The 25,906-nt window shown below is 54.5% G+C and overlaps 1 protein-coding gene across 1 annotated transcript in view; it reads left to right on the forward strand.

The window, feature by feature from the left end:
- ZBTB7C (zinc finger and BTB domain containing 7C) overlaps positions 1–25,008 on the forward strand; it is a 96,935-nt gene extending 71,927 nt beyond the window's left edge. The window contains exons 2-3 of the mRNA XM_029216887.1: positions 10,585–11,805; positions 22,253–25,008. Coding sequence (XP_029072720.1) covers positions 10,585–11,805; positions 22,253–22,904 — 1,873 coding nt within the window. The 3' untranslated portion in view covers positions 22,905–25,008. The remainder of the gene's footprint in view (positions 1–10,584; positions 11,806–22,252) is intronic.
- The last annotated feature ends 898 nt before the right edge of the window (positions 25,009–25,906 follow it).

Here is a 25,906-nt window from a genome sequence, read left to right on the forward strand (position 1 = left end):
TTTGCGAATTGACTATATTCCATGAGTAAACTGCTCGTGACAAATGAGTCTCCACTCACATCCTAATTGTCCTTTCCTTGGAGAGGGCTCCTGGAACCAAACGGCCATCAGTTCTGCAGCGGGCAAGAGAGAAAATTATAGCCGAGGAGGGACAGGGCTCAAGTGTAAATAAGAAAAGGAAATGCTTGGACTTTCTCGATGCAATAAAAGTTCTATGTAATAATATTATATGGAACTAACTGTGCAATTAAGCCCGAAAATTGCAAGCTTCCAGTTTGTCCTTCCAGCCAAATGCCAGGCGGTTCTCATGGTGGATGGCGTCTGCTTAGAAGAAAAGTGCAAGTTTTGAGGCAAATCTGAGGTTTCACTTCCTTTGGAAAACACAGGCCGGGGTGGGATCCTTGAGGCCATCCGGCTGGGCCGCTGATCCAGGCCTTATCTCCAAATCGAAGTGGGCAGCAGCAGGGAGGCCAAAGTGTTTTTCAAGAGCTGAGGCATAACTAGGACATCTTATACCTGGATGAGGCCTGGGAGTGTGATCCTGCCCTCCTTCCTCCCTCGGGCCCTTCCGCCCCCACCCCACCCCCCAGCTTTTCCCTACCCCTTCTGACCCCAGGGGTCCGGAGCAGGGATGTGGCTGTGAGTAACGGGTCAGAGGGTACACTATCCTAGCTGGTTTCCAGGACAGCCTGTTGCCGACACCTCCTCAAATGCAGCTCCAAGCAGATTCCTCTCCCATCCAGAAGCTTCCCTGACTTCCTTCCCATGGCCTCTTACACAGTCCGAGTGCATCTGAGGCCTCCTCTCCCTGCCAGCGCTTCCCCAGTGGAGTTCCCCAACCCCACCCCAATGGAGTCCCTGCCCCTCGGCCTGCCCCCAAGGGACCCTGTCCTCACCTCTGGCCTAGCTCTTAGCACTGCTGTCTTTATCTCCCATTTTTCTGTGAGTCCTTAAGGAATTCCATCCCTTTCATCCCTGTTTCTCCAGCCGCAGATGGGTGAACTCCGCTTAGGAAACCTGGAGCCCGACAGCTTGGGTTCAAGTCCCAACTCTGCCTCAGTTTCTCCACTTGAAAAATGGGTTTTGGAGAGGATTAAGTGAGAGAATCTACAGAAAATATTTAGGTCAGCAACTCACACCGAGCACTCAGTACATCTCAGCTAATAGTTTCATTCTGTCTATATCAGCTGGAGGAATACAACATATGTTGTATCTCTGTCAAGCTGGGTGCCTGTCTCTTCCTCATGCTCCCCACACAGGGCCTGTAGGATTGTTTGTAATGAATTAGGGCACATTCTGGAGAAGCAATTTCCAGACCCCAATGTGTGTTCACACTTATTTCCCTGTGTAACCTGGCAGCATCCCTGAGACACCTGGGTTGGGGGTAGAGGACAGAATCAGGAAGTCCACAGTCGGGCACAGCAGCCCCAAGACAGCAGAGGTTGAGCTGCTCATGACCTCAGAATCCAAAGATCCACCCTGGAACCAGAATATTTAAGTGGATCAGCTAGAGGACACCATAGCACCATCGAGTGTGTGGGCAGCAAGGGACGTTCACAGCCTCCTGGTCTCACATAAAAGAAGAAACCGAAGCTCAGAAAGGGAACGTGGCCAGTCCAAGGTCACCAGTAACTCAGCTGCAGAGCACAGATGAATTGTCAGTGCAGACTTTAATTGTACCTCTTCCCCAAAAACGTCGTAGCCCCCTCTGCCGACTGCACACCTGGGCATTTCTCAGCCCCCCTCTTCATGCCCTTTCCCAAAACAGGCCTCGGCCTTTTTCCGCTCCAGCTCTGGGCCTCTCACCTGGCAGTGCTTTCCCTTCTCCCACCATCAAGCCCCCTGGCCCGGCGGCAATAGGAGTTGCACAGGGATCCCTGGGCTCACAGGTCAAGGTGGCTGGACGGCAGAGCGCGCTCAGGCTGGCCAGCTGTGTAAGCACCTTGGTGCCTTCTAGAAGAAACACTAAACTACATCCCCAGGAAGGGTTGAAACAAGTGGTGCCTCTTAACCCACTCCGAACACAACTCCTCAAATAACTCACAAAATCTAAACCATTCCCACCCCTCTGCAGGAGACGGCTGCTTTGGGCAGAAATGCTAAAAGAATAGTGCTCCCGGGGGCTCCTGCGTGGTCCCCACCTCCCCACCCTCCTGTGAGCTCGTGGCCGTGGGGAACGTAGCCCACCAGCCCACCAGCCGGGACACCTCCTGCAAAGGCAGCCAGAGGCAGCTGGGATTCTGAAGCTCAGTAACCCGGGGCCTAGTGCTCTTTATGGGAAACAAGTGATTTATTTTATTATCTAAATTTTCGGTGGTTTAATAAGGTTTAATAAGCCTCCCAAGGAGTCTTCTGGCTCGGGAAATCGCCTGTAATAAACACAAGTAGTAAATCCTTTATTTGGAACATAAAGAGGTGTGCAATTTCTCTTAAAAGGAAACAAGTCTTCCCCCCTCCCCCGCCTTGCCCTCTAATAAATAAAGAATGAATACATAATTAAAGAACCACAGTTTGAAGGGATACCACTTATGTGTCTGGCTCAGACTCCCAGGGCCAGCCCAGCCAGTGCTCTAGCCGTCTGAGGTGGGACCCTCCCCACCAGCGTGCTAGGGGCCTCAGCCCCTCCAGGCCATGCAGCCCCTAGACAGCCCACCCTTCCCATCTTCCCTGCAAGGTTACTGAACAGTGCGGCCCCCAAATTATGGCCTCAGGGAATACGTGAGATTTCCAGCGTTATTGATGGACGTTGTGACCTTAACCTCACTTCACTTTTGTTTCTTTATCTGTAAAATGGGTATAATACTGGACTTGCCTGCTGCCACGCAAGTGAAAGTGCTTTGAAGAGTAACAGGTTCCAAGCCACCCCCTGGGTGAGGGGATGGGGGCAGGGGCCCCGGCACGCCCACTTGGGGTTCACCCAGATGGTGTGAAGAAGAGGTTCCTCCCGGGGGAGATTAAACAGCTCCGACACTCAGATGCCCCCACCCCACCCCAGGACCAAAGCCCAGGTACAGAGCTGCCCCTCAATCTTCCTCACCCATCCCTCAAGCTGCCCTCTGAGGTACCCCTCAAGCCTGTCCCGAGTGTGTGTTTCATCCTGGTAAGAATGTAGGGGGCGAGAAGCACACCCTGGGTTTTGTCCCCCGTCAAAACTCCCAGTGGGGGTTCTAGACCTTGTTCAGATAAAACCAAACCAATGTGGAGTGTGGAGGTGGTGATGGTGATGAGGGTGTAGGTGACAAGAAATAGATACAGCGTGATACAGTGGACAGGGTCTGGGTGACAAGTCAGGAGGTCCGGGGTCTCTGTCACTTACTTTGTTCTGTGACTTTGGGCGAGACAGTTCACCCAGCATGAGCTTCGGTTTCTCGCCGGCAAAGTGGGCCAAATAATTCCTTCTGTACCCAGGGATCCTCAGAAAATGTATAGAGGAAAGTGGGTGTGCTCAACAAACACAGCACAGTTAAGTCAGGGGGCTTCAGAGGACAGTGAGGCAGGGATTTGAGCGCCTGGCGTCAAGAGAAGGAGCTCAGGCCCCCAGGTGTAGGGATGTGGGGAGAATCCCTCTGTGTGGGGTAGGAACACAGGCACTCCTGTGGGGCCCGGCCTCTGCCCTGTCAAGCCTTATGCTGTGGGTGGAGGGACCAGGCATTGGGGGAGGGGGGGCGGGGAGAGTGGGGAAGCATGACCATGTGCTGCTGAGAGGGCCTGTATTCCAGCTGTCAGGGACCATCTGGAACATCCATCACCGTTTGCAGAGGAAGGCTCAGAGCTCATTTCACAGAAACCAACCAGCTCCAAGCCCTGGGCCCAAGGCTGAGCTGGGGACTGTGGCCTCCAGGCGTGTCTTGGCAGGGTGGCAGAGCAGGTGGGGCAGGCTTCATGCAGCTGGGAGGGCTCTGCCTGGGGAGCTCTGGCAGGTGGAGCAAAGGTTGGAAGTTGAGGAGGCCCTGCCCAGCCTTCCAGCCCACATGTCTGGCCCCAGCCTCTGGGGCATTCCGGGGCCGAGGGGTGTGGCTGCCCTGCTTAAGGGAAGAGCTGAGGGCAGGGTGGGGCGCGCCCAGCAGAGATCCACGGGGCTGGACAGCTGCTTGGGCCAGGCCTCCTTGCGCTCTCTCCTGCCCTGGTCCACCAGCCCCTTGCAGGTTTCCCTGCCTACAGAGACTAAGGACCTGCTCGAAGGAGGCAGGTAGGTGCTACCTAGCCTCATTCCCAAATCTGGAAAAGAATCCACATCCCTTCTCTGCCCCTGTGCAACTCCACCCTCGCCCTCACTAATTCTGCCAGGCGTCTTTGAAGCTCCAGGCCCAGGCAGGGGAGGAACTGGAGGCTGGAGAGGTGGGTGGGACCACTCCCAGGGCAGTGGGAGCCTGCCAGCTGGGGCCAGTCTGCCGTGGGGATTTGGCAGATAGAAGTGTCATCCTGGGCCCCAGATTTGCTGACCTGAGCATGAATCAAGGAGGCACTGGACTTGTGGATCAAGGCAATAGAATTGTCCTGAAAGTCACATCACTGAGGTCGCCATGGAGGACAGGAAAGGGATGGGACTGGAGCAGAAATCAAATCCCTGACCTGCTGTTTTCTAGCCATGTGACTTGGGGCGAAGGACTTAGCCTCTCTGATCCCCATCAAATGAGAATCATAATAGGATGAAATGAATAGATATCAGCACTTTACGAATGATAGGGCTCTGTTCAAATGTCAGATGTCCCCAGTGCAGAGGGCTGGGGCCACCCACTGCCTTTTGTGACTTCAAGGCTCTCTCCACCGTGTATTTGAACAGACCTCATTCATTCAGCGTCTCCCATGTTCCTGCCTAATGGCATCCTGGGAATGAAACAGACATATAAGAGACAAATCCTTCCCTGGAGCAAGTGAGATCCATGCAGTTACTTCCCCGTTTCCCACATAAGCAAACTGAGGGCAGCAGGAGTATACACATAATTTGCCAATCCCTGCACTTCACATTCCTAGTAAAACCAGTCCTAGAACATGGGGTGCCTACTAGCCAGACAACCCCACACCCGGCTGGGGGCACAGGCTTAAGCATCAGAATACCTGGTTCTAGTTCCAGCCCTGACACTAATGCACTGTGTGACCTTGGGCATAAGTTACTCACTGTGCCTTATTTTCCTCATTTGTAAAATAGGCATAAAGTTTCTACCAGCCTTGCCTGCCTCTTTGGGTTAGGAGTACATGAGACAGGAGGTATGAAAGGACCTTGGAAGACTACAATGTCCTCCACATGCTGGGGTGGCCCTGGGAATGTCTTTGGGAGAGGTGATTAAAGAGTATGGTCTCTGCAAAACTATACAGAAGGGAAATTAGTTCCCGGTACGATGTCACCTCCCTCTGTCAAGACCCCTGTTAGGTGTCTTTGTCCCTCCCGGACTCCCTAATTGCCAGCAGTGTTTGAGTACCTCCTCTGTCCCAGGAGCACTTCCTGTGCCTTCCCTCATTTGATCCGCCCAGCAACTCTTACCATCCGCACTGAACAGATGAAGAAACTGAGCTCAGGAGGGTGAAACCTAGTCCCCGAGGCCAGGATGTGGACCCGGGAGGTCTTAAAGCAGGGCCCTCACTCTCCACCTCCCAGCATAATCCCCCTGTTGTCAGATGGCTGTCAGCCAACTTCAGGCACACGCTGGCTGAGAACAGCTTCTTGTGTGATCTCGCTCAGGATCCAGGTTAAACACATCTTCAGGCGGGACTCTAGAAACCCAAAGCTTTCCAGATCCAAATGATATGGGGCAGGTCCTTCCTGCCCCTCTGCCCAGTGAGATCTTCTTTACCTTTCACAGATCAGACAGGGCGCCTCCTCCTGGAAGCCTGCTCCGATCCCCCAGCCCGCAGGGGTCTGTTGCCTCCCTGTCCGTACCTCTCTCACTGGTGCTCAGTCCTGAGCCCCCCTGGCCTGCTTGGGTCTTAGGTCCCTAGTGTACAACCCTCAGCCCTGACTCTGATTAAATCTCTAAACCTTTGGGGGCTAGGGTCCAAATCCCCCTACCCACAAGTCGGACTTTGTAAGGGGCAGTGTTATAAGAGGAATGAACGTGAGCTTTGGCACCAAATGCAGCCGGGTTCAGACCCTGGTTCGGACACTTGTGTGTGGTATTGGGCAAGTCACTTACCCTCTCCATACTCTTTCTTTATCTCTAGATTGGAGGTGATGATAAAAATATGTACCTTTCACGGTCGTGTTGATTGAAGAAGGCTTAGAGGTGCAATGACCGACACGTTACAGGCACTTGATAAATGGTAGCTGGTATTGATTGTTATTATAAACGCTGGCTTGCCTGCTTGATTGATTTGGTTATTAGAACAGGACACAAATAAAAACAAAAATTCAAGTCACACTCAAGAAATTAGTTCGGAGGACTTCTAGAGCCAGGTTTCTACAGTGCAATTCTCTAAGTCCAAGGCCCCCTCTCTCCTTCCAAAGGCTCCAGCCCCACCTCTTCTCTGATCCTCTCATAGAAACACCCCCTCCTCCTCTTTAGCTGGTGAGCTAAAGGGCATGACCCATCTCCCTATAGTGAGAGCCGGGAGGCAGGTAGAGTACCTGAGGCTAGTGACGTTCTCATGTTACAGTTGAATTAACCTAGGCTGGAGATGAGAAGTGCTGCCTTTGCCAGAAGGCTACTTGGACGTACCCGGGCTCTAGAACCTTCCACAGAGGGCACAGGCCCAGGGGAGGCTGTGGTGAGCCTCATGTCCTCTAGAATGGGGACCACACCTGAAAAGGTTTCACCTGCCCTGCATTCTGGCTCTTTAACCTCCTTCTTCCATTTGCAAGCTCCTCTTTCCCCCTTTTCCTCCTCCGCCATTAGTTCTTGGCTCTATATTTTTTCTATCACCTTCATACCAGAGGTTCATATTTTGCGTCAAGCCTCTCCTAGCTGTCGAGCGGTTTGGTTTTGTGTTTGTGTGTGTGTGTGTGTGTGTGTGTGTGTGTGTGTGTGTAATTTTCTTTCCTGAGCGTGTTATTCTTGGAGAAGGAGTGCCCTGGCTTGGGCTATGGGAGGGATGGAAGGGAGGGGATGGAGGGCCTGGGTGCAAAGGTGGGGGCTGGACATGGCATCCCCTCTGGAACACTGCTGTCTGCGGGCCCACCAGGCATGGGGATCTTAGGGTCACCAGGGAAGCTTCCAGAGTGTAGGCAGGGTGGGGGCACTTCTTCCCAAAGAGTTAATAAAAACAGCAAACCACAGCCCCCCTTCCCCTGCTACCTCCTGCCAGGAAAAACAGCCCCGAGCTCTGTGGTTACATCTGTTCCTCCAGGAATGGTACAAAGACTCCAAACCATGCCATGGTGAGAAGTCGCTGCTGGACAGACCAGCCTTCAAGTCCAGGGTCACCCAGGCCTGTCACCCCCTCCCCACTGCCAGATCCACTTTGTGCTTTCTCATGGTCATGACGCTGGTTATAAGATTTCCCCTGTCCATCCAATGACAAGATGAGGAAAGAGAAGCCCAGAGAGGTGGTGGGGCCTCCCGGAGTCACACAGCTGTGGTTTCTGACCCCCAGGCCCAAGCAGACCAGCTCCAAAAGCATGGGAAGCAGGACATTTAGCACAGGGTTGGCGCTGTCCATCCCTCAGAGGGCTCGGGTGAGACAAGGATCACCTACACCCCATCCAATAGGTTCCAGCTCCTCTATTTAAGAAGGTAGGGATAAGTCTAAGGAATTGTGGTAATTTTTCCTGAAAAACATTTTTGTCTTTATAAGAATAAGCCCTTGGCAAGCAAGAAAACTTGCGTGAAAGAACTAATTTCCTGAGGTTTTAATGATTTGGGATTTTAATAGTTGATGGGGCATTTCATTCACGAACAGTCTTTTCAGGTGAGAAGGTTCCTCTGAGGGTCAGAACCCTGCTACCATTAGGGTAGCTTCGTGGGAATTAGAAAAAGGTGTCATTTCCTCGATACATCTACTTCCATCTATCAAACCAGTGTCGTAATATACTGATTTTGTCAGAAGACAGCAGTTAATGCCATCTGCCAGAAATGATAGCTATCCCAAACCCATAATGTCTATGAAGTGAATATTGCCTCTGTGTTGCCTGTTGTATTATCTGTTATCTTCCTGTGTTATCTATTATGTTATCTATTGCTGTATAACAAATTACTCTGAAACTGAGTAACTTAAAACAAGAATAAACGTTTACTGTCTCCCGGTGTCTATGAGTCAGGAATTCCGAAGCAGCTTTGCTAAGTGGTTCTGATTCAGTGTCTTTCATGAAGCTGCACTCAGGCTGTCAGCAGGGGTGCTGTCCTCTGAATGCCTGACTGGGACTGAATGACCCACTCTCCTGGTGGCTCACTCACACAGCTGGTAACTTGGACCTGCTCGGTCCCTTGCCACGTGGACCTCGCCAAAGAACTGTCCTGATGACATGGCAGCTGGCTTCCCCCAGAGTGAGTGAACCCAGAGAGAGCCAGGCGGACACAGCGATGTGTTGTCATTTTTTGTTACTTTAGCCATTCTGATAGGTGTGTGGTGATATCTTATTCCTCTTGGGTGGATACTGCTGCATCTTTATCACAGCTGTTATGTCCCTGTGAGCTCTGTTAGAGCAAGGGCCTGCTTGGTTTGCCTTCTGTGCAGGGCAGGGCACAGGAAGAAACCCAAAGTCTATTTAGAGAATGAATGCACGGCCTGTGGGGTCTCTGGCCCTTTTTAAGCAGGCAGGAAAGCAGCAAGGCCTTTGCTCTGGGAAACCTCTTGAATACCTTCCCCGGGCGAGATTGCTGGGGGAAGGCTAAGGCCCTCCACCACCCACAGAGGAGCAGGGACGAGGGGGGCAGAGCACCCAGCACCCTGACACCCCACCGGGTCCCTGGTGCCTCCAGGCCACTTGGGGCACATATTGTGGGCCTGGCACTTCTCCCTTCTCCCCTTTCACTGCCTCTGACTTCTCAGGGCAGAAACATCCCGAGGATAAGTATGTGGGGATCCCCAAAGCTCTTGCCACTGGGCCGTGGGTCTTCCAGACTTTGTTTTTCTTTTCTCCCCACCGTAATTGCAGCCGGGGAAGGGCCAGGCCTTTGCTAGGATTTATCCATGGGCCACAGCCAAGCTTTGCCCCGAGTAGCAGGGCCGTCAGTGCCCTGCAATAAAAATTGAGGTGGCTTGTGGTCCAGGTTGAATCTGTTGACTTGGGTTGTGAATTCTGCTCCCTGAAGGGAGGGGGTGCCTGCTGTCCTCTGCGCCCCCCTCCCCGACTGCTGGCGGCTATGACCGGCCACACTTCGTGTCTTATGTATAGATAATGCTGAGGTGTCTTAGAAGAGGCTTCTCCCCGTAGGGATATGTTTCCCGAAGAGTAACAGAATACAGACATGATAAATTAGCTAACAATGAGCTCGAATTTAATATTGAATATAAATATTTATAGGTCAAATGGCTCACAGATATACACATATAGGAGGTCAGTATTTTCTAAAAAATCAAGAATTGCAAATGAAGGGAAACCTCACCAGCTAAGATGAAGCCAGAAATAGGTCAGAAAGCAGAACACCTGCCATAAGGCCCCCATTCCCTTGCTGAAAATGGGCCACGAGATCGGTTTGAAGATTCCTAGAATCTGTTACCTGTTTGCTAGGGCTGCGATAACAAAGTACCACAGACTGGAGCTTAAACAGCAGAGATTTATTTTCTCACAGTTCTAGAGGCTGGAAGTCCAAGATCAGGGCGTCGGCAGGGTCGGTTTCCTCTGAGGCCTCTCTCTTCGACTTGTAGGTGGCTGTCTTCCACCCTGTGTCCTCACGTGGTCTTCCGTCTGTGTGTCTGTGCCCTGCTCTCCTCTTGTAAGGGTACTGGTCATACTGGACGAGAGCCCTCTCATAGGACCCCGGTTAAACCTTAATTCCCCTTTTAAAGAGCCTACCTCGAAATACAGGAACACTGACATACTGCCACATATGAAGTTGGGCTGGGGAACAACTCAGCTACCGTTAGTAGCCCTCTCCATTGGTACAGCCCGCATCAATATCCAAAAGTAGCAAAATCTGAATCTGTTAGAGGAGTCAGAGGATTTGTGAAGTAAACCAAAGCATTCTCCCAGAGGGAGCCCTGAGTCATGAGAGAAAATTCCTCCTTTGGCGCTTGACCCACAGACGTTGTGTGAGTCCGTAGCGGCCACCATTCCCGTAGCATACAGAGCAATGGAGTTTCACATGGCTGTCCGTCCCCGCGTTCAGGAATTGCACATTCCCAAAGTGGAATTCAGGGAAATCGGGCCTGCGAGAAGATTCCACAGCCTTTGCTAAAAGGCAGACGCCAGCTGCCCAATGACAAGCCCAACTCCAAGGGCCTTTGGGGTCCCGGGAAGAGCCCAGTGGTTCACCAAGAAGCCCCAGCTTTTGAGCGGGGCTCTGAATTCCAGGTGAGATTGGGAAAAGCTGAGGAAGAGGGGCCGGGTTTCTAGCAGAGGGGGAGGGAGGGGAGCCCCAAGCAAAGGCAGGGGTGGGGTGGGCAAGCACGCCCACCGGCCTGGCCTCCCTGGGCCAGGGTCCCGGAGCTGGCATCCCCTCCTGGGGCCACGTCCTCTAACCCGGTCTCTCCTTGTGTGTGTCCCCACAGGGCTCTGGCTGAGAACATGGCCAATGGCATTGACGAGCTGATCGGCATTCCCTTCCCCAACCACAGCAGCGAGGTCCTGTGCAGCCTGAACGAGCAGCGGCATGACGGGCTGCTCTGCGACGTGCTCCTGGTGGTGCAAGAGCAGGAGTACCGCACCCACCGTTCCGTCCTGGCCGCCTGCAGCAAGTACTTCAAGAAGCTCTTCACAGCCGGCACCTTAGCCAGCCAGCCCTACGTCTACGAGATCGACTTCGTCCAGCCCGAGGCGCTGGCCGCCATCCTGGAGTTCGCCTACACCTCCACGCTCACCATCACGGCCTCCAACGTCAAGCACATCCTCAACGCCGCCAGGATGCTGGAGATCCAGTGCATCGTGAACGTGTGCCTGGAGATCATGGAGCCCGGGGGGGACGGGGAGGAGGAGGATGACAAAGAGGATGACGACGATGACGAAGATGACGACGATGAGGAGGACGAAGAGGAGGAGGAGGAGGAAGAGGAGGAGGAGGACGACGACACGGAGGACTTTGCTGATCAAGACAACTTGCCTGACCCCCAGGACGTCAGCTGCCACCAAAGCCCTTCCAGGATGGACCACCTCTCGGAGGCCTGTTCAGACGCTCCCAGGGACTTCCCCGATTCCTTCCGGGCCGGCAGCCCTGGCCACCTGGGCGTGATCCGGGACTTCTCCATTGAATCTCTGCTGAGGGAGAACCTGTACCCCAAAGCCAACATCCCCGACAGGAGACCCTCCTTATCTCCGTTCGCCCCGGACTTCTTTCCACACCTCTGGTCGGGGGACTTCGGTGCCTTCGCCCAGCTGCCCGAGCAGCCCATGGACAGCGGGCCCCTAGACCTGGTCATCAAGAACCGCAAGATCAAGGAGGAGGAGAGGGGGGAGCTGCCCCCACCTCCGCCGCCGCCCTTCCCCAGCGACTTCTTCAAGGCCATGTTCCCGGACCTTCCCGGGGGGCCGCTGGGCCCCATCAAGGCAGAGAATGACTACGGTGCCTATCTCAACTTCCTGAGCGCCACCCACCTAGGGGGGCTCTTCCCGCCCTGGCCGCTGGTGGAGGAGCGCAAGCTGAAGCCCAAGGCCTCTCAGCAGTGCCCCATCTGCCACAAAGTCATCATGGGGGCCGGGAAGCTGCCACGGCACATGAGGACCCACACCGGGGAGAAGCCATACATGTGCAACATCTGCGAGGTCCGCTTCACCAGGTGCGAACGGAGGCCTGTGGGTGTGAGGGGCAGGGCGGGGAGGGCCGGGGGCCTCGGGGATGGAGAGAGACCCAGGTCAGGGGAGGTCCAGCTGGATCCTAGATGCACAGCAAGCTCATCGCCAGAACAGGTGCGAGGCATTAGCTGGTGCAGTGATTTTCAGATATTTTCCTATTTGTGCTATTAGGTAGAAGGCCAAGATGCCAAAGAGATCAGAGCGGAGCTGTTCTGGTTAAGGCAGAAGTGGGGAGGGGGGATCTCAGCACCCGCTGTAGATCCAGGAAAGCCGGTTTGAAGCTCCCCAATAGAGTGCAGCCCCTCCTTTATTTTATTTGGAGCTAGGACAGCATGCCAGGGCCTGTCTTGAATGGATTACACATACTACCGCCCCCGCCATGTCCTGGAAGTCAGGGAGGGCCATGGGCTTTGTCCACAGATAGGTGATCTGTCTCCCAGTGGCTAGTCAGCCACTCGTAAGCCCAGCTGGGAAATGGCAGAGCTGGGACTTGAACCCCAGTGAGACCCCTGTAGGCCCTTTCAGTCCTATTTTGGGTCAGACCTAAAGGCTGGGCCTCCTTTTACGTTCTCCCCCTTGACTGTCCATGTTGGGAAGAGGGTTAGCTCTATGCCGTTATAAAAGTTGAACTTTGAAATCAATACACGATAAGCCTTTCGTCTTGCCCGGACTCCATCCCGTTCAGCACACGTGTGTTGTGTACCTTCTCTGCACAGCAACTTTTGTGGTCAAAACTGGTGGGATGATGTGGGGTCCAATTTGTCCAGTGCTAGGTTTTGATGGGCCTCATTTGGGGGAGATAAGGTCTATTGGTGCCGATTGTGGTCACTGATGTGAGGCTGACCTTCCCAGCCGTGTCCACACTGCGGAAGGTTCTGGTGAGTGCCCTGCATCAGGGCTTGGCCATTTCAGTGTGTCGGATGTGGTTTACCTGCCCTGGAACTGTGACTTCCTAGACCAGGTCCTTTCCCCACATTGCCACTGTCCCCATCAGAGAACCCGCCTTGAGAAACCCACACTTATTCCAGTGGTGCTGCTGTCACCCCGTAGCCCCCTAGCAGTTCATCTTTGGGAATTGCTGGGGGCTCATTCTTTTGATTTGCCCCAGTGGGCCCAAAGCTTTGGTTTTTGAGGAGAGTGCAATGTTTGGCATCAGGTTGATTATCAAATCAGGGGCAGTGCTTTTGGGGGAAAAACAAGATGAGTTCTGCTAAGTAACGAGACGCACTCTCTTTGGCGGCTTGAAAACTCGATTTGAGGTTGCCAGAGAGGGCACAGGAATATGTTCAGCTGACTGTTGTGAAAACAGCTCTGCAGGGTCTTCCGGTGACCGCTTCGAAAGACAACGCGGATTGTTTCCAAGGTGGCCTTGGGTCCCCTCACAGCTGCTTCTGTGAAGGAAACCCCAGCAGAATCTCCCAGCTGCTCTGAGCTGACAGTGAAGGGAGAATTTCCGGGTGCAGAGGGGCAGGGCCCCCCATACCCCGGGTGTGTCCCCTTCCACCCAGCAGCGCCGACCTCAGGTGCTTGCTTCTCTTATCGCTGCAGAGAAGCTGGCCCCAAAGTCACCGAGATTCACCCCCTGTCGGGTGCCCCCCACTAATGGCCCTGCCACTCTTATGTCACCTCCACCTCCCGCCCTCCTCTTCTTCTGAATTCACCTTAGATCCACAGAACCCCTGTAAAGGCTTGACAAAAGCACAGGGATAATGGAAGATAAAATAGAGCCCAGTCCAAATTCAAGCACAGTTCATGCATCTGGAGCCAGTGCCTCTCCGCAGCCCCCTGGGAATGACTTCAAGACGTGGACACCCTTCACAGGCCTGATCCAGAAAAGCCAGCCCCTGAGTCCTGCCATCTGGGCTCCACCTCCTTTGCTTGTCCCCTGCGCAGATGGCTGACACTTGGGGACACCCCTCCCTCCAGGGGAGACCCTGGTCTGTGGCTTCAAGGGGATGTGCTGCATCTCAGGGTACCTCAGAGCGAGCCTGCCCTGCCCCCCCACCAAGTCCCCATCTCCCTTCCGTTCCCCACTTCCCTCCGGGCCTTTCCCACACTCCGCTGTGAGGGCTATGGCGGTCTGTGTCCCTGCCTTCCCTAGGGAAAGTTTTAAACTCGGTCAGTCGAGACAGACTTCTCACCCTCTTGACACCAGAACATCCTCTGCGTGGGCCTCCTGGTTTGGGCCTCAATGCTGTGTTGTATAGGAGGGTCGCATTCCAGAACCCTCCCTCCCAGCACATTCCTGCTGATCACTCAGGGTGGCCTCTGTGCCTGCCGGCTCACCACCCCTCCAGGCCAGATCAGCTGTGGGGCGGGTTCCAGCCATCCAGCCCCCGGCCCTGCCCTCCCTGCGGTCTAGTCCTGTTCAGCAGAACGACAGCCACCTGGGCCCCCAGGCCTGTCTCCAGCTGACGCAGCTTTGTTCCCGCCTCCATCCACATCTCCCCTCACTCGGTGCCCACTGGGCACTGGCCCTCCTGAGACAGATCAGAAAAGCTCTGGGGTCCCCCTCCCAGGAGCAGAGATACCCGGAGTGGGGAGAGGGTGGAGGAGAGTTTCTTGGCCTCCTCCCCTAGGGACTTTATTTCTCACTGTGGGCTGTGGCTGCCCCTGATGGACACCCCTCGACACCCCTCCCCATCGCTTCTTCGGAATCACTGGTTCCTTGCTGCCCTCCTGTCGCCTCCCCGGAGCTGCCTGCAGGATTCTTTTCAGCCTTCCTAGAGCCTCAGCCCTGGCCTGTCCAGGTCCGGGTGGCCTGTAACACTCTATACAGCCAAGTCCTCTGGCAGCCTTTCCACGGGGACCTTCCCCTTGTGGCTGACTTCCTGCCGCCACCACCCGTAACACCGCCCTCCTCAGCTGGAGGCGTCTTCCACAGCCACTTAGAGCAGCAGCTCCTGCCTCTTTGACTCGGAGTTCCCAGACTCCCTTGCAATGCAAAGCCACTACCCGGGACGGGACCGCCCGCGAGGCTGAGGGACCCCTGACCTGCTGCCCTCACGTCCTCCTCGTGGACACTATTTTCCTTTCTGGAGCCCGAGTCTTTGCTTAATTATAGCTGAGCTTCTGCTCTCCGGTCAGGCCTCCTTTCCTCTCTTCTTGAAGTTGATCCCACTTCCCCTCCCTCCTGGGGGACGTTGGAGTGACCCACCCTCCCCCTGCAAGGTGGCCCCGGCTCTGAGTTATGGCCTCCGATGCCAGCTCCCAGCATGTCCACGCCCCGTGGGAACATCATTCTTCATGGCTTCAGCACCACAACACGGCGGGGGGGCCTTGGGCGTCCTTCCAACAGAGCCCCTGAGGCCCCTGAGGCCCCACTTACTGCTCTCATTCTGTGGGTGTCCAAGAAGGGACTGCAGCCCCACCATCATGTGTCTATTCCTTGGTGTCGGGAATCTCACCTCCGAGCCAGCTCTAGATTTCAGCCAGTCCCACAGTTGTCCCACCACTGATCTTTCCAGCTATGAGACACCCCTGGAGCCCCAGGAAAGGCCTCAAAGGCTTCAACCAGACTGTGTATCTCTGGCCCCATGCTGTCCCCTCCTAGCTCTGGCCATCCCATGATCACCTGGACTCCAAGTTCCTCTGTCTGTGCCTGAGTCTATGTGTCCACTCCCCTAGCCTGGTCCAAGGTCACCATTTTCTTCCTGAGGACAGCTGCGGTCTGTGCTGGCTGCAGAGACAGCTCGTGATGAAACTGGTCCTGTGGCTCTGACTTGGGAGAGAGAAACAGTTCCAGGACTTAGGGCACAGGTAGCCTGGACCAAGATTCCCCCAGACCCTCCTCGTCAGGAGTCCTTTACTTCTATTCCCAGAAAGTCTGGAAGCCTGGGCCAAAGGTCAGGACTACAGGGTTAGTGGGCCAGAGGTGGCCCCTAGGCTGGGCCTTGAAGAACGGGGAGCACGTGGGCCAGGGAGGACAAGAAGGTATTCATCCTCTCTGTGTGTAGAGGGACACTGCTGCCCTTGGTGGGGCTTCTCCCTGCCCACCCACCTCGCAGGGCCCTCCCCCTCCTCGCTGCCCCAACCCCTGTCATCACCACCAAATAGGCCTGGCCTGGGCCTATGAAGGCCTCAGAAGACTCTTAATTGCTCCTGTCCTGCCACATGGGTCCTTGAGTACAGGCCGCCTGTCGGGGGAGCCCCTAGAGCGCATGCTTGGGCAGTCTTCCCTCCTGGAGCCCCTGCATCCCATCCGCAGCCTGGCTCTCACAGGCGCTCCAGTCAGGTCTGGCGGACACGTGGTGAAGTCAAGAAACTGCCACACGTGAGAAGAGACCAGCTCCTGAGACCACAGTGGTCCCGTGGAGGAGAAGGATGGGCAACCCAAGCTCTGTACCCCGAGAAATCAATCTCTGAGGAGCCACGATTGCCCCAGTCTCCACTGAATCCCCTACCGACATCCCGTGAAGGCTGCAACTTTTAGCCCCCAGCCCCTGGCCCCCAGCGCAAGCCAAATGCTGATTGCTCCTTGGCGCCCCACAGTTCTCTCTCCAGACAAGCCCAGGAGCCTTGCAGCTGGTGCCTTTTTTCCCCCCTGTATTTTTTTCTTAGTTCTCCCACTCCTGGCAGCTCTGGGGAACTTATTAAGATAATGTAATATCATTAGCAGTGGCAGCAGGAAGATAATTTGTCTCAGACCATCAGGTTACCAAGAAGTCTGAGTGGATGGTGTTGGGAAAGCGTTATCCTCACTTGGGAGCCTCCACCGAGGCCCAGGACCCGGGGCCCTTTCCTTTCACTCAGGGGAATGATATCACCAGGACTGGCTCATCTTTCTTGATGATGAGCTCTCCGAGCTGGAAGGGGGAATACCAGTCAAGGCTTGCATGCATGTGACCTGGCCTGGGTCCCAGGTTCAGAGTAAAGAGATGAGACGGCAGACAAGGGGACAGGGCGAGGGAGGAGCACGTCAGGTTTGGACTGGGCAGTTCTGAGAAGTGTGCCCGCACCAGCGGGCCGCGGCCATGACCACCCACTGTACAGTGAGGAGCACCGGGCAGAACTCCAAAGCGTCTGCTGGGTTCTTATCCGAGCAGGTTCCAGTACCATCCGGGCCACATGCTGAACGAGTGTGGAGGGAGCAGGGCCGGCACGTGGTGACACAGAGGGCAGTGTCTCCTGAGGACTGCAGCCCCTTGGAAAGGGCACTGCCGTGGTGATCAGGAGCCCCAGCTTGAGGGCTTGCATCTGCCTCTAACTAGCTGTGTGACTTTGGCCGAGTCACCTCCCCTCTCTGGGCCTCGGTTTCCCCATGTGTAACACGAGGGGGTTGGAGCAGGTGCTCCCTAAGTTCACGCCCAGATTTATGACCCCATATATTGCCCAAGATCAGGAAAGCTCTGGACACATGACAGCACTTCTCTTTGCCTCCTCTTCCTCACGAGAATGATGGAAGGGCCAATTTCACGGGCTTTGCTGAAGCCCTTATAACCAACCACCTGCGCAGTTAGGTCCTGACCCGCGCTCACGATTAGTACTGACGGGAACGTCCCTGAGCCTGGGCTCCTTTTTTGCAGCTCACTGTCCATGAATTTGCTGCTTCCTGCATCATCTTGCTGTCCAGGCGCCTAACAAGACAGGGCCCCAGGAGCCAGGGACACGGCGGTGGCTCTGCAGGCATGAGGGGCAGCTAAGGGAAACAGCACACGTGATGGCCCTGCCCTGGGAATAGCATGCATGGGAAATAAAGGCAGCAAAGACAGCCCCTGAACAGGTGTTCCCATCTGCCAGGAGCACCTGTGTGGTTGAACTGGGGCCACAAAGCGCAGACAGGGAGACTGGGCCCCCAGAGCTCGGGGCTTGCTGGGAGGGCAATGCTGATGCGTGTGGGGCCTTTAGGGGACAGAAGAGGATGAGGCTGACACATCGTCCTCTGTTGCTCCCTCCCTGCCCCTCAAGTGACCTGCCTCGGGCTGCAGTGTTCAAGTGCTCTGGAAGGTCAGGGCAAAGGATAAGACCTGGGTAGACAGAGAAGGGTTTATGAAAGACCGCACGTGAGTCTGACCACTGAAGAATCAGGGGGATTGGGAGTGGTAGACATTTCAGGCAGGGCAGTTTGCAAGGGTAAACTCAGAGAGGAAGGATGTGGGTGCAGGGAAGAGGAGGGCTCACGGCTGGGAAGGAAAGAGCACACATGCCGGCATCTACGCTTGGACATCTGGTGGGAACCTAAGGGATGGAGCGTGGTGTCCAAACACGGGATACGCACAGAAGGGGAAGGAGCCAGGGCTTACCAGCATCCATCCCATAATATGGCAGGCTCTGAGCCAGGGGGGCTGGTGGTCCAGCTCATGCCAATGGAGATTCAAAGATGCAAAGCTGACCAGAGCATGGCCTGCTAGGGGAACAGTGTGTCCATGTGGTGTGTGGGTGCAGTACTGTGGGGAGGGACGGGGGCTGGCAAAGGATATGGGGTGATTATTTTTTTCCAGCTTTATTGAGATATAGTTGACATATAACACCGTATAACTTTAAGGTGAACAACAGTGATGATTTGATATGCACATATATTGTGAAACGATTACCACAATCACATTAGTTAACACACCCATCACCTCACTTAGTTACCTTTTTTGTGTGTGTGGTGAGAACATCTAAGATCTACTCTCTCAGTAACTTTCAAATATATAATACAGTATCGTTCACTATAGTCACCAAGGGCCCCCAGATCTTATCCCTTTATAACTGGAAGGCGTGAGCTTGTAAGGAGACTTCAAAGCCATGCTAAGGGGTGAGTTAGCACAGAGGCCTTTGGACAGGGTTAGGGGGCTTGGAAGATTTTAAGGGGGCACCGGACCCCCAGTCCTGAAGGAAAATGGCCAAGAGCTCAGCTGCTGAGAGTCAGACTGGAACATTCCATGGAACTCAGTCATGATGCCTCTGCCAGCAGACCAGATGCGTAAAGGAGCAAGGGTAGAAGAGCAGTAATGCGTGAAGCCAGCCAGCCAGAAAGAGATTCAGGATGAGCCCATTACCCAGATGCAAACACTCTCAGAACACCAAAGGTCAAAATGGTGCAGCACAGCCTCCCATTTTAGAGGTCAGGAAACTGAGGCCCAGGGCAGCAAAGGACCTGGTCCGGTTCTTAGAGTGTGCCGAGCCCGGGCCCTGCTCTGCCAATGCACACGCGTGTTACATCTACATGGAAAGGTCATTACAGAAATAAGGAGGCTGTGTGACCTTAAGAAAGCCATTCCCTCCCTGGGAATGGGCTGGGTTAGATCAGTATTTTCAAGGTCCTGGGAAGCATACCGCTAGGGATGCAGGTTACTGGGCCCACTGATTCAGACGTGTTCTCAGTAAACTAAATGCTCTCTAAATTTTTTCCAGGACTAACTTATGAGGTTTGTCCACCCCCCTCCCCCGCTGCTCCCATGAAAAGTCTCCACTGGGGACAGTGGCTCCTGCCCAGGCTGAGCTGCTCCCACAGCTTGGCCCAGTCTTCTGACCCCAGAGACGGAAGGCTGGCTGCAGATGTCCTGGTATGATTGTTTGGGCTGTACTTTCTGAGGCAGCCCCTACAGGCTTCAGGCTGGGAACACTCAGTATGAAAATCCTCAGAAGAGCTTGCAAACAAACCATGCCCAGATAGCCCTCCATGCCCCTCTGCCCCTCACCGGCTGGTACCTTTGGGAAAGCTGTTTGACTTCGCTGAGCCCCCAGCGATTCCTCAGTCCAAGTGAGGAAATTAATCCAGGTGTGTTGAATCGAGCTCATGCAAACGGAGATTCCTCGTCAATAGGAACTGATGTCTAGCCCCAGGTTCAACTCTGCATGGAGAGGTTAAATAACTTGCCTAAAGGTCACCCAGCAAGTTAGTGGGGGGTCTGAAGCTGGAGCAGGGGCTCCCACACCCCTACTGGGTGTGTACTGTAGGGTACTGCACTGTACCTTGCCTGTGAATAATGACTTTCCAGGGTCATGAAATGGTGTACTTGCCTGCTCACAGCAGGTGCTCAATGAGAGGAAATTGTAGTCACCTTCTCAGCACGTCTCCCACACTTGGGCCAGTCGCCTCTGAAGTGTGATTTACTTTAGGTGCCCTAACAAAAAGCTCAGGAGAAGCAGTGCATATTTAAAGAGGCCCTTGACATTTGAAGATTTACCATTTGCATTGTCCATTATTTTAAATATGTGTAATAGTAATTTTTTAAAAAATCTCCCTTATAAGGTTGTAGTGAGGATTGAATGAGATGATGTATTTAAAGCCCCACTGGTGACTCTCAGCTGACCCTCCACTAGGCCCTGGTGAGGATGAGCCCCTCAGCCAGTGAGTGAGCCTAGCCAACCACCTAGCATAGCCAGCCACCTAGCATCAGTGTTTCATCAGAGCCTGAGCAAACGTGTGGAGTCCCGAGACATATTCCCCAGGACTGTGCAGCGTCACTCTAGGGCTACAAATAGCGCTCTGCACCCCACCCCTACATCTTTACACAGGTCACAGTGCAGTGCTGAGGAAAGAGGCCTAGGCTGTTCTAGTCCCAGCTCTGCCATTACCCTTGCGGTGACCTTAGGGACTTCACCGCCCTGGTCCTAACCCTAACCCTCCCTGGGCCTCAGTTTGCCCACCAGCCAACTGAAGGATTAACCTAGGCCAGTGGTTCTCAGACCACCAGCAGCAGCAACATCCGGCAACATATTCAAAAAGCAAACTCTCTGCTCTCTCCCCCGCAGACCTACTGACTCAGGCAGTCTGGGAGGGAGGCCCAGCACTCGGTGTTTCATCAGACCCTGATAATGGCTCATCAAGTTTGAGATCCACTAGCCAGGATGCTCAAAAATCCAATCACCTGGATGAAATGTGGGTTACAAAGACCATAAGAACAGCATGCTGGCGGCAGAAGGGCACATGAGATGTCACAGCGGGGTACTTACTGTGCAGCCTGGGGGCAGCTGGTGGGCTGTGGGAAGGGCAGGGACGGGGATGGCGGTGTCTGGTGTGTGAAGGATACCAACTCTCCCTTCCTCTGCCCTGCCTAACCCACTCTCCACCCCCACCCCCCACGTGCCCTCCAGCCTTCCAGGGAGCACAGGTGGGGGAAACGGATCTGTCCTTTTGGTCCTTCTCCCCTGGTCCCTGCCAGTGTACTCATGAATGTCCTTTTCTCTCCTGCCCCACCCCTGGGGAACTAGCCGGAAAATGAGAGCCAGTGAGACCTCTAGCGGCCAGGGGACACCAGAAGACCAGGACCCGCTCCTGCTGTGCTGGGGTTATGTTGAGTGTGGTTTAAATCTGGCCATTTTAGGGCGGATGCCTGGGCTCCACATCTGCTCCAACCTCAAAACCAAGCCAAAAATTACAGGCAGACGCTCCACCCAAGCCACACCTGCAGGGAGGAGGTGGAAGGCTGGACACAGCTTCCTGGCCGGCCCGGCCTGGTCAAGGAAGGCTGCAGAAGGATCCTGAGAGTTCTCGAAGCTCACCTGCCTCCACTTCTGCGTGGCTGAAAGGCTCCTTTAGCTGGTTTATGCAGCATTCAGTCTTTACAAAAGCAGGCTTGAGATGTCTGTTTTCCTTTCAAGACCGCCAGGAGGTGTGTTGAATCTAGCTCAACACAACCCGAATTTCTCTCCATCAGCTCTGGACAACAGGAATGGACGTCTCGTGCTAGGTTCGGCTCAGTGCAGAGAGGTTAACTCACCTAAGGTCACCCATCACGTTAGCGGTGGGTTTGCAGCTGGAGCAGAGGCTCCCACACCTGCTGATGGGAGCCGCAGCCCCACGTCATATCTTACCTCTGAATAATACTGCTCAAGCCCTGAAAAGCTCTGCCCTAGCTTAGGCTGCATTCTTGTTGCACCTGGCTGTTTTGTAAACCCTGGAATTGTCTGCAGACAAAGAGGAGAGCCAAGGGCTGGGGCTAAGAAACCACAGTGCAGGAGTGACTTGAACAAGGTGTGCCTGATCCCTGTAGCCTCCCAGATTAGTGCTGAGGACTGACAGGTCTCAACAGCCCAGGGGCTGGGATGGGATCAGGGTGAACCTCGAGGAAAGACCCTGTTGCCTGGAGAAAGTGGAGCTGAAGGTGCAATCCAGTATGAGAAGTGGCTGCCCCACTGGAGGACTAATGAAAGATTGCTGACTTTCGGGGCCTCTGTCCCCAGCAAGTCGATTTTGCAGTCTATGAGACAGGCCCTGACAGAGTGGGCACTTCATTCTCCTGAGCTTATGCATAACAGGTGTTCTGGAATGACAGCAGCCTCTCTGGGCCCAGCTCCTGATCCACTCTGTAATCCAGGGGAGGAGGCACACCTGTTTGGGGTGGCGCAGTAATTGAAGGTAAATTCTAGCAGGGGTCCCATTCCTGAGTGTCGACACCACAGCAGTCGGGAGCCTTAGCAGGTTCTGGAGGAAGGGGAGCAGGGAGTGAGGAGTGGCTCCTGGGGTTCTGGGCAGGGACTGACTCTGGCTCCGCCTTGCAGGCAGGACAAGCTGAAGATCCACATGAGGAAGCACACGGGGGAGCGGCCCTACCTGTGCATCCACTGCAACGCCAAGTTCGTGCACAACTACGACCTCAAGAACCACATGCGCATCCACACGGGCGTGCGGCCCTACCAGTGCGAGTTCTGCTACAAGAGCTTCACGCGCTCCGACCACCTGCACCGTCACATCAAGCGCCAGAGCTGCCGCATGGCCCGGCCCCGGCGCGGCCGCAAGCCCGCCGCCTGGAGGGCCGCCAGCCTGCTCTTTGGGCCCGGCGGCCCGGCCCCGGAGAAGGCGGCCTTCGTGATGCCCCCCGCGCTGGGAGACGTGGGTGGCCACCTGGGCGGGGCCGCCGTGTGCCTCCCGGGCCCCAGCCCCGCCAAGCACTTCCTGGCGGCGCCCAAGGGCGCGCTGAGCCTGCAGGAGCTGGAGCGGCAGTTCGAGGAGACGCAGGTGAAGCTGTTCGGGCGCGCGCAGCTCGAGGCCGAGCGGAACGCGGGGGGCCTCTTGGCCTTCGCGCTGGCCGAGAACGTGGCCGCCGCGCGTCCCTACTTCCCGCTGCCCGACCCGTGGGCCGCGGGCCTGGCCGGCCTCCCCGGGCTCGCCGGCCTCAACCACGTGGCCTCCATGTCTGAAGCCAACAACTAGGCTGAGCCTCATCACCCCCAGTCCTGCTTCCCTGCCCCCTCCCAGGCCCACCTGCCCCATCCAATGGGTCTGAACTTTTCATTTCAAAAGAAAAAAGGAAAACAAATAGCAGCCGCAGGGGTATTTTCTGGGCCTCCTGAGGCAGCTGCCTCCCCTTTGCTGGGGTCTGAGATGGGCATCTCCTCCCAAAAGGCCTGGCCTCTCTGGCTGTCTCTCTGCTCTCACACAGAAACTCACAGGGGCCCATGCCAAAGAGGAGGCCCCAGGCCAGGTGTCCAGAAGCACTTTGGAGCTGTGTGGGGCTAGACGGAGGGAGGTGGCTTGGCCAGAGGCAGACCGGATGGAGCAGGGCTGAAGGTAGGGTCCTGAGATACACATCCTGAGCCCCGCCACTCTAAGGCAGAGTCCCTGCTGACACTGTTCCGATGGGTCATTTTTCCCATCTCCAGTGGCCCTGGGATCCTTAGGGGAAGTGACCTATAGGCAGGGAGAGGGTCTCCTGGGGTCCGGGCCCATTTTTCCCTCCCTGTCCTGTGACCGCGGACAGGTCAGCCGTCTGTACCCCAGTTTCACCCTGCTGTGAAAGGGGGCTGGAAATTTTGTTTCCCCCTCCCATCCACCCACCGACACACTCGAACATGCCCATCCCTCCAGAGAGAAGCCTTGAGAGAGCAGGGGCTTTGCAGTCTTAACGTCCCTGGTGACACTGTTTCACTGGACTTAGTTTTATCACGTCCACCTCTACGTTGGCACAGGTGAGAAATGTGGCCAAACTAGACAGGCTAACAGAGGAAGAGGGCTGGGGTGGGCTTGTCCACAGCCCCCAGGCAGCTTTGGGGAACTCTAAATCCTACCCTCCCCTCTGGGCAGGCCACTGTGCGCATCCGGGGGCTACCATCTCGCATTGTCCCCACCTCTGCGTCGTCCCTCCAATGCCATAAGGAGTCTTTCAGGACTCCGAGGGCCAACACGGAAGGAATGAGGTCCTCCTCTTAACACCTGGCAGCTGCCCCTCTCCACCTGATTCCCGGAAGCAGACAAAATGCCCAGTTACCCAGATGTATGTTTGCTTTTCAGTTGGGGGCTTCTCAGGACTTTGGCATCGCTGTGTTTGAACACCCTCAACCCCTCCGTGGTCCCCCAGGGAGGAAGCCAGCTGTCCAGTGTGGGAAGTCAGAGGCTTGGCTCCAATATGGGCTTGGAGGGTTCTGTGAGTGACGGCTGTCCACGCATTCTGCCTGGCTCTCTGGTTTGTAGCCGGTCCTGAGAAGGAAGACAGCTCTGCTGGCCCAGTGCCTTCCAGATCTTCTCTCCCCTTTCCTGTCCTTCCCTCCCTTTTCTTGCTGAGTTTGCTTTTGTTTCTCAGTAGCCCAGAGAAGGGAGGAGAGTTCTCCTGTGCAGATGGCCCAGGGCTGGTGTCCCCGATCCAGGAGCTGTGGGCACAGAGACTTCGGCTCTTCCTATTGCCTTGGCTTCTTCCTGAGCAAACGCAAAAAAACAAAAAGGCCAGAGAAGACCACAGACTCTGTCACTCTCCCAGCTCCCCCGCGAAGAGACCCATGACCCCACACACCACCAGCTGCCCTTTCAGCCGGAGGGAACTGTTGCTGACACCCTCTTGTCCTCAGACGTCATCTGCTGGGCAGGTGCCTCTCACACTCCTGTCTCCATTTCTGACCCTCGCTTCTGGGACCCACCAGCCAACATGCCTGTGTTCCCCCCTCAGCCAAGGGAGTGGGGCTGACCCAAACTTTAAGAGAAAACGAGGAAAAACGAACAAATTAGAAACCAGTGGTGTTGGGGCTTTTGTTTTTATTTTGTAAAAGTTAATGACTTCTCATAAACTCAATTTTGCAGACGACTGGTTAGTTCTTTTTGTTTTCTCTTGGCTGCAGTTTGGAGTTGTACATTGTAACATATCCAAAGATGTCGAGTACTGTATGATCAAGAGCTTGAAGCAAATGGGTCGTGGAGGTAGGGATGGTAGTGTTTGGTTTTGTTTCCCTTTTTTTTGGGGGGGGGGGACATTTCAGTTTCCCTGTCTGTGGGAGAACTTTGGAATTTTTTTCTATTTATAACTTTTTTTTTATGTGATTGCTTTATGTGAAATGACACTCAACAAGGTTTGCCTTAGTGATTCAAGGGACAATCTTCCATAACTTTGGTCGCACGCTGCATCTCGCCGAGAAAAACTCTCAGCTAATTTTCTGGCCTATTTATTAAACAGTATTAATTGACTTGATTAAATGATATTAAGAGTTGCACTTCTGTGAGAGGTGACAGCCACAAGACTATCTGTAGACATCCGTGGCTTAAGAGGTTGACAATTGGGTGTCACAAACTTATAAAAATGTTGAAGATGCCTTTATAAAAAACACAAATCTTTGACCCTTATTTAATAACGTGAGGGACAGCATTTTAAGTAAAAGAAAGCCACACTTACTCAATTCCCTGGTTCAGGTTGATTCCCTTTTGCATTGTCACTGCAGGTGACAGTGGGTGGTTTTGTGGTGGCGAGGTCAGATCGTCAGTGGTCCCCTGCATTGTGTGAGGCTCTGCCTGATCATAAGCTTTTGGGTATCTATGACTCCAAGTGTGAGGTGTGTGTGTGTGTGTGTGTGTGTGTTTACACGTGCAGGTACAGCCTATTGTGTGTGAGCAAGTGAGAGTCGAAGGGTTGCTGACCATTTTAACACATCAGTCCTACCAGTTCCCTGGCTTGGATTCCAGAACAGCCTCTGGCTGGCCCTGCTACCGTCTCGGCCTTCTTCCCTTTATTCCTTGGCACTGGAGTTGGACTTCTCTTCCTCGTTCACCTGATCCTTCCCAAACAGAATGCTAGGCCCTGAAGGAGGTAAGAAAATATATTGCTGTCATTGAATGGTGTCAGCTCTACTCAGAACCTGGAGCACAGACTCTCTGAGTAAAATTGGTCTTTGCACTGTGTTTTCTGTATAACCAAGGGTTAAGCCCAAGACACTTTTCTGTGATCAGATCCCCTT

Source organism: Monodon monoceros, unplaced genomic scaffold (assembly GCF_005190385.1).
Source record: "Monodon monoceros isolate NGI ecotype Baffin Bay Population unplaced genomic scaffold, NGI_Narwhal_1 Super_Scaffold_1, whole genome shotgun sequence".
In the NCBI taxonomy this organism is placed as follows: domain Eukaryota; kingdom Metazoa; phylum Chordata; class Mammalia; order Artiodactyla; family Monodontidae; genus Monodon; species Monodon monoceros.